Source organism: Condylura cristata, unplaced genomic scaffold, assembly GCF_000260355.1.
Source record: "Condylura cristata isolate star-nosed mole 26May11 unplaced genomic scaffold, ConCri1.0 scaffold00014, whole genome shotgun sequence".
Taxonomy (NCBI): Eukaryota; Metazoa; Chordata; class Mammalia; order Eulipotyphla; family Talpidae; genus Condylura; species Condylura cristata.
Window position 1 is genome coordinate 30101697 of NW_004567115.1, and position 17227 is coordinate 30118923.

At 34.2% G+C, this 17227-nt stretch overlaps 1 protein-coding gene across 1 annotated transcript in view; it reads right to left on the minus strand.

Moving 5' to 3' along the window:
* The window catches only part of RSRC1 (arginine/serine-rich coiled-coil 1), a 298814-nt gene that overhangs the window by 276236 nt on the left and 5351 nt on the right, over positions 1-17227 (minus strand). The window contains exons 2-3 of the mRNA XM_012724996.1: positions 14112-14307; positions 13579-13701 (exon numbers count right to left, since the gene is read on the minus strand). Of these exons, the coding sequence (XP_012580450.1) occupies positions 13579-13701; positions 14112-14305 (317 nt within the window). The 5' untranslated portion in view covers positions 14306-14307. The remainder of the gene's footprint in view (positions 1-13578; positions 13702-14111; positions 14308-17227) is intronic.

Genomic DNA, 17227 nt, shown 5'->3' on the forward strand with positions numbered 1-17227 from the left:
GATCAAATTAGGAAATGGGATGATTTATTAAATTTTGTAGAGCTGAAATATTTCTTTATATCGCTATATGTGTGGTTTCAGAAAGTGAGCTGTTGCTTTCAATTTTTCTACTGAGGATGTGCCTGCATTTCACAGACGAATTATTGTCTTTAAAAAGATTGCAAGAAGGCAAAATGTTATTAAGCAAATGCTCAGTAAAACAAACTAAATCAGTTTTAAAATTCCTAATTTAATGTAAATCTTGGTTGTTTCACTGAAATTCAGTTTGTGATCTTATTAAGTCATATTTGCATCGTACTGTCTTGCTGTAGGACAGTTTTAAATTTATAGCATTACCGAGCAGCTTCACTTCTTGACTTTTAAGATATGTCCTCAGTAAAATAATTGCTCCATAAGCACACATTTTCTTATTTTCAGATATAAGACAAAATAAAGATCAATGGGTTAATAAAAGATAAAATAAAAATACAAAACCAACTGTTTGGGTCAATTGTATAATTTTCATAGTTAGATGTTAAAATGTTTTTATTAAAGTGCTATCCCAATTCAAAGTTCAATAATTGTTTCATGGATAGTTTAAAGTTTAAACAAGTCCATGAATCAGTTTTTCACATTATATCAGCATATGAAAGGGACATTTAACATACTCACAAAAAGGCAATGGAAATGAGAAAGAATAAATGTAAAACTCCTATTTTTCTTACACAGATTCTCATCTTATCTCATCTTCTATTTTCTAGATACCCATATATTCTACAAGTTAAACTCTACTCATTTTTAAACTAAAGTACAAAATCAAGCATACTTAAATTTACACCTAAGCTAACCTCTGCAAACTGGGCTTAATGCTCAAAAGTTCTCTTTGAGCACTTGCTGTCACTAGTGATTTATTTGGGAGGGAGGGTGAGTTCATGGACAAATAATAAAATTAAAAATATATGAATTCCAAAGCTCTGATTTATTCACTGATTAGAAAATACTGATAAAACTCAAAACAGCACTCCAACATAGGACATACAAGAGAAAGGGAAATATTTAAAATAATAAGGAAAGTAAAGAATAAACTGGGCTCCCAAACACTTACAATTTAGATTTTATTATGCAAATTATTTATTTGATCATTATTACACAGAGTACTAACTAATCTTTACAATTTTAAAGAGCTTAATCTAATTTTAAGATTAAAACAATTCAGTGTTACTCAAGTTGAAGAAATAACATGGAAAACAGTACACTGTTAAAATGAAGTATAACTGTCCTCTTTAGTATCCAGAAAAGGACATCAAGAAAAGTAAAAGTGTAAGAAATGCTGTCCTATATTTCATTAATAGATAAATAGGCATGGAGAGAACATAAGAATTAAGCAAATTTTAAAATCTGTTTAACTGACAAAATGTAATAAAGCAGAAACAAACTCATTATGTTATATAGTTTATAGAAAAAATAATTTATTTGCATTAATTTATTTGTTTTAACTGGTCTTTACAAAGCACACACTGTTGAGCATATACTGTTTTATTAAATAAATGCATTTTCAGAAATTATGTTATGCTTTCTATCCAGTTAATAAATATTTCTTACATGCTCTATTCATAATATCTTAAGCTCTTAACAAAAACTTTTTCCAATTTTCTCTAGTACATTAATAATCACCCTGTTCCCTAAAGCTGTTTATACTTGCAGTGTACAGAATACAAGTAGTAGACTTCTCATTTAGTTTTTGTCAGTGCATGCACGTAAGTGTACTTACCATCCCAGTATATCTAAATATTTCTTGAAATAGAAATCTATATTGCATTGAAGATGGGGAAAACCTCAGAAAAAGGGTAATTAAAACATACTTTATGGAGTGAAAAAATATTTCAGAATTTATTTATCTCAGTCTGAACACAAAAGAAAAACTGTGTCAATATCTAAGTATACAGAAATATTTGCAGCATGAAGGAGAAAAACAGGAAATAAAAGTATTCATTAAAGGAATGAATGTTTCATATACTAATCTTTATGTTTATGTTTCATTACTAATCTATATGTATACAGCAAAACAGTCTACAAACAACAGTTGTTATATAAACAAGACAAATACAATGTTATCAATAGGTTTACAATTAATCTGGCATCAATAAATAAAATTTTAAAGTATTTTAAAATAGTTTCTGTAAGAGATGCAGCATTATAAAATAATCAGTGATTCAACAACTATCTCATGTCACAAAAGTCTTGTATTTCACATCTTCAAACAAAATCAAAATATATCTCTACTAAACAGAAAAGATCATGCAAAAGAAACTATGAGCCAAGTAAATCTATAAAAATCTTCAATGCCAGTACACTCAGTGATTATTAAGATAATGTCACATATAGCGCTAGTTTAGCTCCATGTGAGGCAGTTAAAAAATTAAAGCTGGCTGTGGAGTCTTCAATACACAGAAGTGACTAAAGAAGTTAGAAAGCAAGTAGATTAGTAAAAATTTAAAAAAAAAAATGGTGAGGGGCCCTCCCTGGTGGAGCAAGGGTTCAGCACTATAAAGCTAACTGCAGCCCCTGAACCAAGAGTTTGATCCCCAGCCAGGGAGGTGACCCACATGGCATAGCAGACCTCTCCAGTCTCACCTGTTGCCCCTCAGCAGTGTATTTCAGGGGGTGGGGGGAAGAAAACGTTATCTTAAAATGAACAGCAATGTAAATACATAAATTTAACTTAAAAAAATCTGCCTGGGCCCTCCCTGGTGGCACAGCGGGTTAAAGCACAGCACTGAGAATCTAAAACCGCTTCCCCATGAGTCCGATTCCCGCCTGCCCTAGAGGTGACCACATGGCGTGGCAGACCTCTCCTGACCCACCCGCTGCTTCCCTCAGCAGTGTACTTCATCGATCTGCCTGTTCTGTTCCCCACTCTGTCCTGGTGAAGCTTTTCACCGCCCCTGCACCTCTGGCCTGTACCCCAGTTCTGTATGCACAAATAAATAAATCTTTAAAAAAAAAAAATCTGCCTGTTCTATTCCCCACTCTATCTCTGGTGAATCCTCTCACCCTCCCCTCCTATCCCCCCACACCCCCCGCCACACACACACACACACACACACACAGGGCTGGCCTGTATCCCAGTTCTTGTATGCATAAATAAACTTTTTAAAGGTGAAAAGTATTAAGAAATAATAACATCTTATAAATAAGAAAAAGCTGGTGGCAAATATCAACATCCATGGTTACTAAAAAAACATTCACAGCTATCAAGAAGATTTTTCTTAAGTTTTATGAAGGGCAATCATAAAAAAAATCTAGAGTTAACAACATATTTGAAGATAAAAGACTAAATACCTCCCTCCTAATGCATGGGAAATGTCAAGGATACCCAATCTCACTACATTTTTTCAACACTGAACTGGAAATCTCAGATAATGAAATGGGGCAAGAAAAGTGAATAAATGACATACATTTTAAAAATAAAAGTAGTAAGATAAATTATCTCAAAGTAACAATTATTTCCACAGAAAATCCACTATGTACTACAAACTAATCTAAAAAATTTAGTGTAGTAGATAATACGTACTAGAACTACTAAGAGCAGCAAAATTATAAAATTCTAAATAAATATGAAACATATGTCATGTAAAACATACAATATGCAAAATACATCAGTTTAATATTTTTCTATAACTAGCATCAAATAACTAGAAAATTAATTTTTTAAATATTTTCTTAATAGCAAAAACTAAAGTTCCACAAATGATGTGTAACACCACTATGCTGAAAATTACAAAACATTGTTAGGAGAAATAAAGAAAATCTACAGAAAAAAAAATACCATGTTCATAGATCCAATTTTTTATGTCAGTTCTCCCAATCCATTGATACAATTAACTCCCAATCAAAATGCTAACAGGACCTTTTAGAGAAATTATCAAACTAATTCTAAAATTAATTAAGACATGAAAAAATACATGATTTCAAGACTTACAGTAAAATTATAGTAATTAAAATGGTAGCTACCGTGTAAAAATACTGAACAATGTAGAAATAGAATCATGTAGTTGATTGGCATTTCAAAAAGATCCTATAGGAAATGAAACCTTTATAAAAACTAGTGTGAGACCATGTTTGGAAGAAGAAAAAAACTTCTATTCATAACCCACACGATACATAGAAAATAGTTTGAGAATGACATGAGCAAGATGGTGGAATAGAAAGTCACAATCACTATCCCCACTACATACTACAGAAATAACATTAGAATATACAAATCAAAATAACATTATAAAAACTGCAGAAACCAAACAATTTGCCTTAATCCAGGTGAGAGCAAAGCAAACCTGCTATACTGAAATGGTAAGAGCAGTCACTTTACCCATTCCAAGGCCTACACAATTCAGCATGACTCAACTGGAAAATACAAGGATAGAATAAAGAACATGCACCCAAGATTCTGGATTTTCAGAAGGTAACCTGAGGTACTAGTTTGTCTTACCTAATTCATTACACTAATGGACCATCATAGCATGGATGTCTGCAGGCCACTGAAGCCAAGGTAGGAAAGAGGTGGTTGGAGAACCAGAAAAACTGCAGTTAAGCATATAAAAAGCAGTATGACATGGTACAACTAGAAGGCAGAGCTTAACTCAAAGGTTTGTACATCAGTAATGAAAGTGGAGAGTTATATATGCAATCAGAAATCCAGATATTCAGAGATCTGCCCAAGGGAATGTTATATGTCTTCTTGACTCAGAACGTTAATGGGGAAGTGTCATACTTTTAATGTCTATAGACCACTGTCAAAGAAGCTGAGAAGATTGGTGCTGTAGCATAAAACCTAAATTACTTTCAACTCTCATCAAAGGGAACAAGAGATTATAAACTCTTGAAAAAGAAGTCACCAAACTTTAAAATGGGAAATTACATTTACAAGTTTTACATTTTACAGGTTTTGAGAAGTCACAATCTCTAGGAAAAAACTTTTAGTGACTCCCAGAATCTCTGCCAGAAAGATTTATGAAGGTATTCCCTTGTACAAAGTCACTTACTAAAGAATGAGAGAAGTTGTTATTTTTTACAAGCATAAAATTCAGCAAAATATTACAAAGTTTGTAAAGAAAACAGCGAGGAAATAATCCAATTTTGATTCTTAAAAGTCCAAAAAAATGGAGATCAATGAATTATCCAACAAAGAATTCAACACAGCTGTCTGTAAGAAGTTTAGTGTTATAGGGCCTCCCTGATGACCCAGAGGTTAAAGTCTCAGCGCTATCAAGCAATCACCAGTCATTGTGACATGAGTTCCATTTCCACCAGGGAGGTAAACCACAGGGCACAACAGGCCCCTCCTGTTTCACCTGCTGCTCCTCTCAGCAGTGTATTTCAGTAGATCTGCCAGTTCTGGTCCTCACTCTATCTCTGGTGAATCGTCTTACACCCTACACCTCTGGCCTGTACCCATTTCTTGTATGCATAAATAAATAAAAATAAACTTAAAAAAAACAGGAGTTCAGTGATGTATAAGAGAACCAAATAAAGACACATGAACAAAACAAGAATACAAAAAATGAAATAAAGACAAAAAGAACCAAAGAGTCCATCCTGGAGCTAAAGTATACAATAATTTTAATGAAAAAAAGTCACTAGAAAGGTTCAACAGCAGACTTGATCAAAGAATTGATTAACTCAAAGACAGGTATTTTGAAACTATCAACTCAGAACAGCAAAAGTGAAAGATGAAAAAGCCAAAGGAAATCAACCATAGAACAAAATGATCAACTTGTATGTTATGGTAGTTCCAGGTTAGAAGGCCGGAGGAGGGGGGTGTGTGGTGGTGGTGATAGTTTACTTGTGAAATGTAAAAACAAGAAATGAAGGAGTCCTGTAAGTTAAAATTAAAGGAAACCAGTCAGCAATAGAAAAGCATATAAAAATATAAAGCACACTGGCAAATGTAAACATACAAATACAGGATACTATAATAATGTAATGGTGACAGTTAAGCATTTTTAATTCTGGTACAGAATTTAGGAAAGAAACCTAAGTGATATATATTATATGAAGGTGTAATCAGTAACAAAATGTCAGCAATTTAAGAAGATATGTAAAGGATATACAGGAATTCTTTGACTACCCTTGTAAGTTTTCATTAAATTTTCAATATTCTGAAAATAAAAGTTTCCCATATCAGCAACAAAAAGATGAAATTTAAAGCAGCATACCTTTACATTAACACACCCAAAAAAGAAGTACATAAATATAAATATAAATATAACAGGATGAGTATACTCTGAGGAAAATTTAAAAACTAATGAAAACAGAAGAAAAATTCAATAAACAATGGACTTTGGTAATTTCATGTGTCATTGTAGGTTCATTCATTGTAACAATGCACCATCTGGTGGGAGATGTTGATATGGGGTGTAGCTAAGCAAGTGGGGAGCCAAAGAATATATGGGAAATGTTTATAAACTCTTCTCAGTCTTTCTACAAACCTAAAACTGCTCTAAAAAATAAGAATTCAAATATTAACAACTCAATAAAACTAGGCTAAATGATTACAATATATGAAGATAAACTTTTTACATCAATAACAAAGTGAAGATGGGCAGATGTGAAAGAGCATAATTTTTGGATATCACTGAAATTGTTTTTATAAAACAGATTTTTCTAATTGTAATACATTTCAAAGAAGTCCCATGGCAGCCCAAAGAAAAATACATATAGAAAATATACAAAAGAAAAGTAAGAAAGGAACCAAATTATATTAATATAAAAAAAAAATCAATAACACAAAGAAAGATGGCACCAAGAAGGAAAGAGAAATACAAAATAGGATAAGATATATAGAATGGTAACGGTAAGTCTTTCCATATCACTAAGTTTTTTGTAATGTAAAACCTTAAACTCTTTCAACAAAAAAACACTACCTAAATGGATTAAAAAACAATATACAAGTATATGTTGTATACAAGAGACTCATCTTAGCTATTAATGTACAAATAAGACTGGTAGTGTAAGGATGGGAAAGATATTTCAAACAAATGGCACCTAAAATAGCTAGGCTGGACATATTTACATGAGAAAAAATTTTCTTAAAGACAAAAATTGTCACAAGACGGCCACATATGGCACAGTAGACCTCTCCTGTCTCTCCTATGCTCCCCTCAGTAGTGTACCTATGTAAACCTGCCTGTTCTGCGCCCCACACTATCTCTGATGAATCATCTCACCAACCCCCTCCCCTACATCTCTGACCTACACACCAGTTCTTCTATGCAAAAATCAAATCAAATAAATAAATAATTGTCACAAGAGGCAAAGGATAATTTATACTTATAAAAGGATCAATTCACCAAAAGGATGTAACCTCACAATGCATTATCCATTATCCTAGGTCACAGCACAATCCACAAAAATGTTTAGTGAATTTAAGAAAATTCAAAACTTATAAATTATCTGACCACACAGAATGAAAACAGAAATCAACAGCACAAGAAAAACTGGAAAATCCATAAATACTGATGCCAATACTCACCCACAATGAATACTGATGCAAATACTTCAACAAAACCAAATTCAGCAGTGCATTAAAACAAGTATATACCCATAACCAAATGGAATTTTATCCCTTGAATGCAAGGATCACCAAATATATAAAGATCAATAAATGCAACATAGCATGTAACAGAATGAAGGGCAAAAATCACATTATAATTTAATTGATGTAGAAAAATGTTTTGACAAAATTCAACAACTTTTCATGATTAAAATTTAGGAGTAGAAGTAAATTATCACCACATAATAAAGCTCAAATATGAAGGTTTATAGGTTACATACTCTCATCAATGAAAGATCAGGAACAACACAAAAATGCCTACATTAACCACTCTGACTCAACATAGTACTAAAATTTCTATTCAGAGTAATTTGATAAAGAAAAGAAATAAAAGGCATATAAATCAGAAAGGAAAAAGTTAATAACATAGAAACATTAACTTTCCAAACCAAAAAAAAAAACCTAGAACTAATAAATTCAATAAAGTTGCAGGTTACAGAATCAGCACTCAATAAGTTGCATTTTTTACACTAACAATGAACAGTCCAATTAAGAAAACAATCCCATTTATAATAGCATCAAAAGGAATAAAATGTTAGGAATAAAACTTAACCAAGGAAGCAAAAGATGTACATGCTGAACTTGAAAACTTCAATGCATTAAAAATGACAAATAGGACCCTCCCTGTTGGTGCAAGGGTTAAAGCACAGTACTAAGAAGCTAAAGTCACTTCAGCATGAGTTCGAACCCTGCCCACTCCAAGGGTGACCCACATGGCAGAGGCAGACCCCTCCTGATCTGCCCGCTGCTCCCCTCAGCAGTGTACTTTGTTGATATGCCTGTTCTGCTCCCCACTCTGTCTCTGGTGAATCCTCTCCAGTCCCTGCACCTCTGGCCTGTATTCCAGCTCTATATGCACAAATAAGTGCATTTTAAAAAAAAAATGACAAATAAATGGAATGACATACCATATCCACAGTTTAGGAAGACTTAATATTGCTAAAATGCCTTGACTACCAAAGCTTTGAACAAATTCAAAGCAAATCCTATCAAAATTCCCAATTTTTTTGCAGAAATTTTAAAAATCCTAAAATGTATATTGGAACCACAAAACACTCCAAGTAGCCAAAACAATCTTGAAAAAGAAGAACAAAGCTGAGGTGGTATACTTCCTTGTCTCAAATTATGTAATAAAGTCATCAAAACAGTATGGTACTAGCATGAAAACACATACACAGGTCAATGGAACAAAATAAAAAGCCTAGAAATAAGCCCAGATAAACTGATAGATGGTCAAGTAATTTACAACAAAGGAATCAAGATCACACAATGGCAAGAGTGACGACTTCAATAAGTGGTGACAGGAAAATTGGATAGCCATAAGCAAAGATTGAAACTGGACCCCATCTTACACCATACACGAAAAGTCAACTCAAATGAAATTGAGACTTGAATGTAAGACCTGAAATCCTAAAAGTCCTAGGAGGAAATATGAGAAAATCTTGACATCAGTCTTGGCAATGACTTTTTGGATGTGTACCAAAAGTAAAGATAACAAAAGCAAAATCAACAAGTGAGATTATATATATCAAATTAAAAACCTGCAGATTCATGTGTTCTGAAGGCTAAAGGGGTCTCTCCTTGTAGTGGCAGAGCAAAAACAGAGTACAAACTGCAGTTGCCAGAAGTCACAGCAGAACAGGCATTTAGAAAGGTTTTTCCTGGGCACTCCCTAGTGGTGCAATGGGCTATAGGGCAGCACCATGAAGTTCACTGCAGTGGCTTTACCAAGAGTTTGATCCCTGACAAGGGAGGTGACCCACATGGTGCGGCAGACCTCTCCTATCTCACCTGCTGCTTCCCTCAGCAGTGTACTTTGTCAATCTGCCTGTTCTGCTCCCTGCTCTGCCTCTGGTGAACCCTCTCATCACCACTGCACCTCTGGCTTGTACCCAGTTCTGTATGCATGAATAAATGAAATCTTAACAAGAAAAAAAGAAAGGTTCCTCCTGTCTTTGATCGCATATTAGTTTAATAGAGTTGATGAAATGGCAACTAAAGGAAGCATTATGCTTCTACAAATATCTTAGGAAAATTATTACAAGCAAAAGCTAAAAGATCAGGCTCTAATGTGGGGGTGAAGGGGTGGAGATTGAACTAGTCAGTGTGAAAGTTGGAGATAAATTTCTTCTCCAGAATAAGGAAGCACCAAAATAGTTCCAGACAACAAGGATTATTTCTTATAGAGATGGTGACATTCTTGGAAAGTATGTAAACCAAAATCATCACTAACAAGGCACCACATGAAGCTGCCCATTCCACTGAAATTTTGAAATCTTTCATCAGGTAAATAATCCCATGTCTCTTTTATAATAAACTAATGTTATTCATAGTAATGACATACAGTGTCACTAAAATTTACTGTACTTACATAACTATTTCTAACAAAAGCATATAAATGAAAATAAATAAAAAGATTCTGCACAGCAAAGGAAATCAACAAAAAGCCAACCTGTGCAATGGGAGAAAATATTTGCAAATCACATATCTAACAAGATACACACACAAATAAATAGTTCATACAACTCATTAAAACAAAATCTCAACACACTCTTCTCTATTTAAAGACTTGATTAAGCTATTCAAGGAAAGCATTTTTCAATTTTCTTGTTAAACAAGAATTAACATAGAAACTCAATGAGTTTACAATTTGAAGTATAAATTCCTAAAAAAGTATTTTCCAAAATATCATACATAGTATACAGGACCAGAACAATATAATCTCTTAAAATCAGCATCTCCAGATTCCTCAGTTATTGCAGTTAAATGTGGAAGAACTGAGGCAAGGAGTAAGAAGTTATTGTTTCCAACAAACCTCTGAGTTTGTTTCCCCACATACAGAATAGAGGTTATTACCCTATATTACAGCCTGACAGAACTACAAACTCACATTACAAAATGAATGTACGCTGGATTGTCTGCTGCTGAGTAGACATCACTGCCCCTTCTTTTAAGGTCTTCCTTCCATTGCAAGTGAAAAGAAATTAAGGACATTGCCAGAGTCTTCTCTGGAGGCAGCTGTATGTCAGTAGACACTTGGGCAGAGAAGCAGGTTCCCAGTGAATAGTTGCTTGAGAACCACCCACTACAGTGCTACAAAGGAAGAGGTTCTTAAAGATTTCCAATGACTTCTGAGAAAACAACCAGTTTCCATGCTACAGGCTAAAATAATTAGTGACAGTTTCCTTAATTCCCTGAGCCCTTCCAAAGGTTATCAAAGCCTTTAATTGCCTTTGCTAAAACCCTTACATGGAATTGAGTGGCTTCTGTTTTCCTAATCAATCTCTGATGGAGTGGTACAATGTAGTAAAAATACTCTTAAACAATGAAGACCACACAACACACAAAAGCATGGATTATTATTTTTGTTCCCACTGATAGGAAATTTCAAATGAAGTTGATTTCTGGTAACCCGCCTCTTTTTAGATAAATCAATACATCTAAAATAAAGCTTTCCTTCTACAAATCAATAAAACTTTTCCTTACTACAAAAATCAGCTATCCACCTAACTTCATTTTCTCAATTAATCACTCACTCAATAATCAAAACATGTTTACTAAGCAAGGCATTACGCTAGGTATCAAGAGAATTCTTTTTTTTTTTTTTTTTTTATTTACCTGTGCATACAAGAACTGGGGTAAAGGCCCAAGGTGTTGGGGTGGAGGGGCAAGAGGATTCACCAGAGACACACTGAGGTGCAGAACAGGCAGATCTTACCAAATATGCTGCTGAGGGGAGCAATGGCAAGACAGGCAAAGTCTGCTGTGCCATGTGAGTTAGCTCCCTGGCTTGGGATGGAACTGGAGCTGCAGAGGCTGCCAATAGCTTCATAATGGTGAGATTTAACCCTTTGCACCACCAGGGAGGCCCATCAAGAGAAATCTTCTGTAAGAGTTTACAATACATGAAAATAACAAAAACATACTATTCACAATGTAACTTTTGCAAATCAGGAACTATAAGTGAATGTGAGAAAGGATGTATTAAATATGAAAAGATAATACTAAAAAAGCAATTAAGGAAGAAGAGGGCCCTCCCTGGTGGCACAGCAGGTTAAAGCACAGCACTGAGTAGCTAAAGCCACTTCCGCATGAGTCCAATTCCTGCCTGCCCCGGAGGTGACCACTTGGCGTGGCAGACCTCTCCTGACCGCCTGCTGCTCCCCTCAGCAGTGTACTTCATCCATCTGCCTGTTCTGTTCCCCACTCTGTCTCTGGTGAAGCCTCTCACCGCCCCTGAGCCTCTGGCCTACACCCCAGTCTGTATGCACAATAAAATCTTCAAAAAAAAAAAAAGAAAAAAGGAAGAGAGTTAGGGATTAAAATAGAGCTGAGCATTATGGGTAGGAAGACTGCACCAAACAAAGATAACACAATAAACTGAAAGAGCATGCTCAAAAAAAAAAAAAGAAAAGAAACAAAGCTAGCAATTCAAAGGTACCTATGAAGAACAGATAGGTAATGCAGAGTGGCTTATACCTGAAATACATACAAAGGACGGGGGGCAAAGCCCAAATAATACAAGGCTAGAAAAACGAAACCTAATTCTCCAATTTCATACTCATCAGTAGAATTACAAAATGTTATGCCTGGATAATAAAATCAGTCTAATATACCCCTACAACTACAGTTTAATCATAAATATGAGGACTAAGCAGAGAAAAGGAAGAGATCATTCTGAAGTGTTGCTTTTAATCCCAGCACTCTTCTGCACAAAACCCTTCAATAACTTCTAAATGCCCACTTCTTCGGGTCCCTCAATACTTCTTCAGTATTGTCTACCATGTGGGTTCCTATGAACTGGCACAATTACTAGTAGCAACTATGATTTATTTGCTATCTACAAATCACAGCAGAACATTCCTAGACTACCTACGGAGTATAGCTCATATCACGAGGCTGGCCCAGGGACGCCTAGACTGCTGATGACCCGATTACGTGACTATCTCCATGGTGGTCTCTAGATAACTCTGCCTGTGATAACATCAAATACTTTACTGACGCAAATGTCTCTTGACATATGGTCATGATGTCTGCTTCCCTGCCCCTTGAAAAACTTTGTCTCCCATTCCTACCCCACCCTCCAAACTTTATTCCACATACCATTGTCGCATCATCAGCTTTTACTAGCCTGGATGCTTTCAATAAATGGCACAAGAACTTCTACTCAAGTAACATAGTCTTGCCTTGCAAATCTGCTCCATGACTGCTATGTCCCCCACTACATTCCTGCCGCAAATTGGCAACAAAGGTACTGTCACCAATATACCATCACCCAACAAACACAACTCTCTCCACTTAAGCTAACCTCCACTGGAGGACCTGGAATACAGAAAGAAAATGCAAATGGAGTGTACTGTATATTAGTCAGCTCATGCTGCTATCACAAAATAGTTTATAAAACAGGTATTTGTTTTCTTATAGTTCTGAACACTAGGGTGTTCAAAATGAAGCATGCTCAAAGACATAGAGAGCTCTCTCACACTGCTAAGGCCACCAGTTCTAATGGATTAACCTTATAACCTCACTTAATCTTAATTATCTTTGTAAAGACCCTATCTCTAAACATAGTACTTTGGGAATTAGGACTTCAACATACAAATTTTGTAGGGATACATTCATTCTGTAACATACTGGGCTATTTCTCAGGCTGAAACTTAAGAGATTTTGCAGCTTCTGCTCTTTCCTTCATCATGTAGAAAAGCTCTGTTTAGGCTGCTGAAGGATAGGTCACAGAGGAAGAAAGGCATCATAGATAACAGCTCAGAGCCAGCACCAAATGCCATATATATGCGTGGGACTACAATGGACCAGGTCCAAACATCTAAAAAATAGTTACAACCACAGGAATGATCCAAAGTAAAACCAGCGAAACTGTCATCAGAGTTCAGTCAAAATTGTACAACTGTGATAAAATGATTGCTGCTGTATGTCACTAAATTTTGGAACAGCCTATTATAAAGTAATAAATATCTAATATGGCATACCTTTTTCTGCTTTTTGACCTAGACCTCTGAACTCTATAGGATTTCCCTCGACCCCTTGAACGACTTCGACTTCGTTTTCTTCTAGATCCATAAGAAGAGCTACTGCTTGATCGATGCCTGCGTCTGAAATAAAATATATCCAAATATTATGGCCATAAAAATATTTCTGTTATGAGTATAAAGGACAAATCATCTAGATTCTAAAGAATTATTTCATTTTTATTATGTCTCACTACTATCAAACAGAAACAAATCTAAATGTTATTCCCCTTGAACAATCAACACAAATGATTCATACTTTGGTGACTGGACCAGCTAATTACATTGCATTAAGTTGCATACAATCCTTCCAAATATTACAAGTAAATCTAAGAACTACACCAGTTTATAACTGTCTGCAAAGAATAGGCAAAGGATGAGGACACCAGATTAATAGGAAGGCCTGGCTAAACAAAATCAATCTTTTGAGTGAAACTTAATCCTCAAATTTATAAAATGTTTTAAAGTACAAGACACATGAACTTTAACATCACCTTCTTTCATAAGAATGTGAGCGAGGCTGAAGATCTCTGGACCAAGATCTTGACTTTGACCTTGATTTCCTTCCACCTTTCTTTCGGCTGTATGTTCTACTATCTGAAGAACTACTTGAAGATGACCTTCGTCGATGTTTCTTTTTTCTTTTGCTTCTGCTTTCTTCTTCAGTATCAGATGATCGGCGTCCCATTTCTACAAGTTTAAATAAAAAAAAAAAACTATTTCTAACATAATGGCAAATGGATGAAATTTGGTATAACAGTTTTTATAAAACTTTAGAGGCATTATTTAAAGTAAGCTTTTAAATGTAACTGGCTTCTTTAGAGACAAGATATGAGAAACAACTCTAACACAGTCTTCCAGAGTATCAATGACTGGTTTGTACAATTTATGAACAATTTAAATTTGTCCCATATTGTTTCAAATGCCTCTTCAAGGAATCAATTCTAGGAACAATTCATTATAACAATTTTCTTCTATTTTAAGTGTTTTAGAGATCAACTATCTAATCCTTCATCATCACATTCCCTAAAGAGAAGACATTTTGGGATCTCCTTGGTGACGCAAAGGAGTTGACCCACATTTTATGGCAGACCTCTCCTGTCCCACCCATTGCTCCCCTGAGCAGTGTATTTCAGTCCATCTGCCTGTTCTGCTCCCCATTTTGTCTCTGTTGAATCCTTTCACCACACCTCCCCCACCCTCGCACCTCTGACCTGAACCCCAGCTCTTGTATGCATAAATATTTTTTTAAAAATCAGACATCTTACTATCTTGTATAATTAAATTTTTCTAGCTGAAAATTCTAAAATTTTAAATGAATATGACCACATTAGCCATCAAAAAAGTACAGAGTAAAACAATACATTATCATCATTTCACTTCAGTAATTTGAGAGTAGAAAGGTTAATTAATTAAAGTATCAAAGTTGAGGAAGTTATTACAAAGTCAGTCAAATCTTCACACTGCTACTACCTATATAAAGTAGCAATATAATCTTTGTAGAAACAAATAATTTAATAGTCATAAAAAGTTGACTTTTTGACAGAGCAAACATACTTCTAGAAATATATCAGTAAAGTTTTACCTAGACAAATATATTCACTTATATCATTATTAAAATATTTGTAGTCATAATTTAATAAAATAGATGCATGAGTAAGCACAAAAAATGAAAACTGATAATATTTAAGTAATAAAACTGAGTAGTTTTTCTTTTCTTCTTTAAACTGTTTCCTATATGGTTATGGTAATACTTGCATATTTACTATACAAAACGGAAAAAAAAACATAAATAGAACTTAAATGTTTCATGTTTATGATTTAACTTAGATGATAAAAAGTTTACTTGTCTTGGCCTCAATCTCATATGCAATCTTAATTTTTTTTTTTTACTAAAAATAGTTATTACTTTCAATGTCATATAAAAACAAGATCCTGTCTAGCTAATGATTAAGATAAATGGTTAAATGGATGAGACAACAAATATTTTGCTTTCCAATATTAACTCAAAATAACTTAAGTACCATTCCAGTAATATAAACAAAATTATGTGTTAACTTATAGCTTTGTTTTCAAAATTGTCAGATAAACTAGACCCTCCCTGGCTCCACAGCAATGCCAATGAAAAATTACTAATAAGACTCAATTCTAAACATTAAGCTATTTTTCTAGATCTAGTATTAAAGGCTTTAAATACAGTTCTTAAGCTTTAAGTTGTTCATGTGTCTAACATTTTATAGCAACAAATACTGGGGAGGCTTGGTTTTGAAGTTTGAAGTAAATAATAAACATATCTAAGTTAGTTTTCTCATTGAGAAATGAAAACTGCCCTTGGCTAAAAGATCACTGTAGCCCTGTCAAACTTTAAAATAGTATGATTATGAAATTATATTTAAATATAAGTATTTAAATATAAGTATATCCAATGTTCACTTTATAAGTAAAAATATATCATACAAACCTATTATGTAAGTATCTACCTATTTGTATATGTATTTCCATTAAGGAGTTTCTACACAAGTGAACAGAAGAATATATATGTTTTCTTATATATAAGAAAAATATAAAAAGCCAGGTGTGGCTTTTTTCTTGCTTTCTTTTTTTCACCTTTAAGAATTTTCTTTGCCCAAAGATATCCATTTAAATTGAGTTTTTGTATTTTTATTATTGACTTTTAAAAGTACTAATATGAGAGTGAAAGAATATAATAGTATAAACTCACAAGGATAAAAAAACTAGAAAAGAAAACAACAGAAACAGTAGACAAAATAGGTTAACAAATTTTTAGTAAATGAAAAACAGATGGAGGATTTAGAACTGAGTCAAGGCAATGGTACCAAGCAACTACAGAGAATTCCAACAAGAAAAAGACCAATATACATAGCAAAAATCAAAAAGGATCAAGAATTTGCAACACCAGATTCCATAGCAGGCGCAATGAGGCATGGAACTAAATACAGGAATTGGTTGAGTCTATAGAAGTAGTTTCCCAGATCCCCTCCCAGAGCCAATCCTGACAAGCAGACTACTCTTCCCCTGCAGGAGGTTTATTTTAGAAGAAAAAGGAGCAAAGAAGCACCAGGTTCAGGGGCACAGTAAAAGGGGCAGAGAGATCTAAACAGAAAATTATGTTAAAGTCTACAATCTAATGATAAATAAACATTGTAGCTCTCTATATGTTTGGATCCAAGAAATTCTGCAGAGGGTTCTCCTCAGCAAAAACTGAATATTTGACAATAGGTAAGTATTTGAAGCATCCTCCCCCCAACCCCCTAAATAAAGGCCAGGTCCTCACCCATCATGCTATATAACGAAGCCCAAACTTATAAATACATTTTTATTTCCTCTGTAAATTGTCTTTCTGCTAATTTTTTAGTGACTATACAACATAAGATAGCCAATCAAATAATGAAAGTCTTTATACATGAGAGGCAAAAAGCAAAACATAATGTTACTGCTACTTTATTTACAATTGGAAAAACATGGAAGCAGCCCAAATGCCCAAAAGTAGATGACTGGATAAAAAAAGATGTGGTACATATATACAATGGAATATTACTCAGCAACCAAAAAAGAGAAACACATGTCTTTTGCAGCAACTTGGATGGAA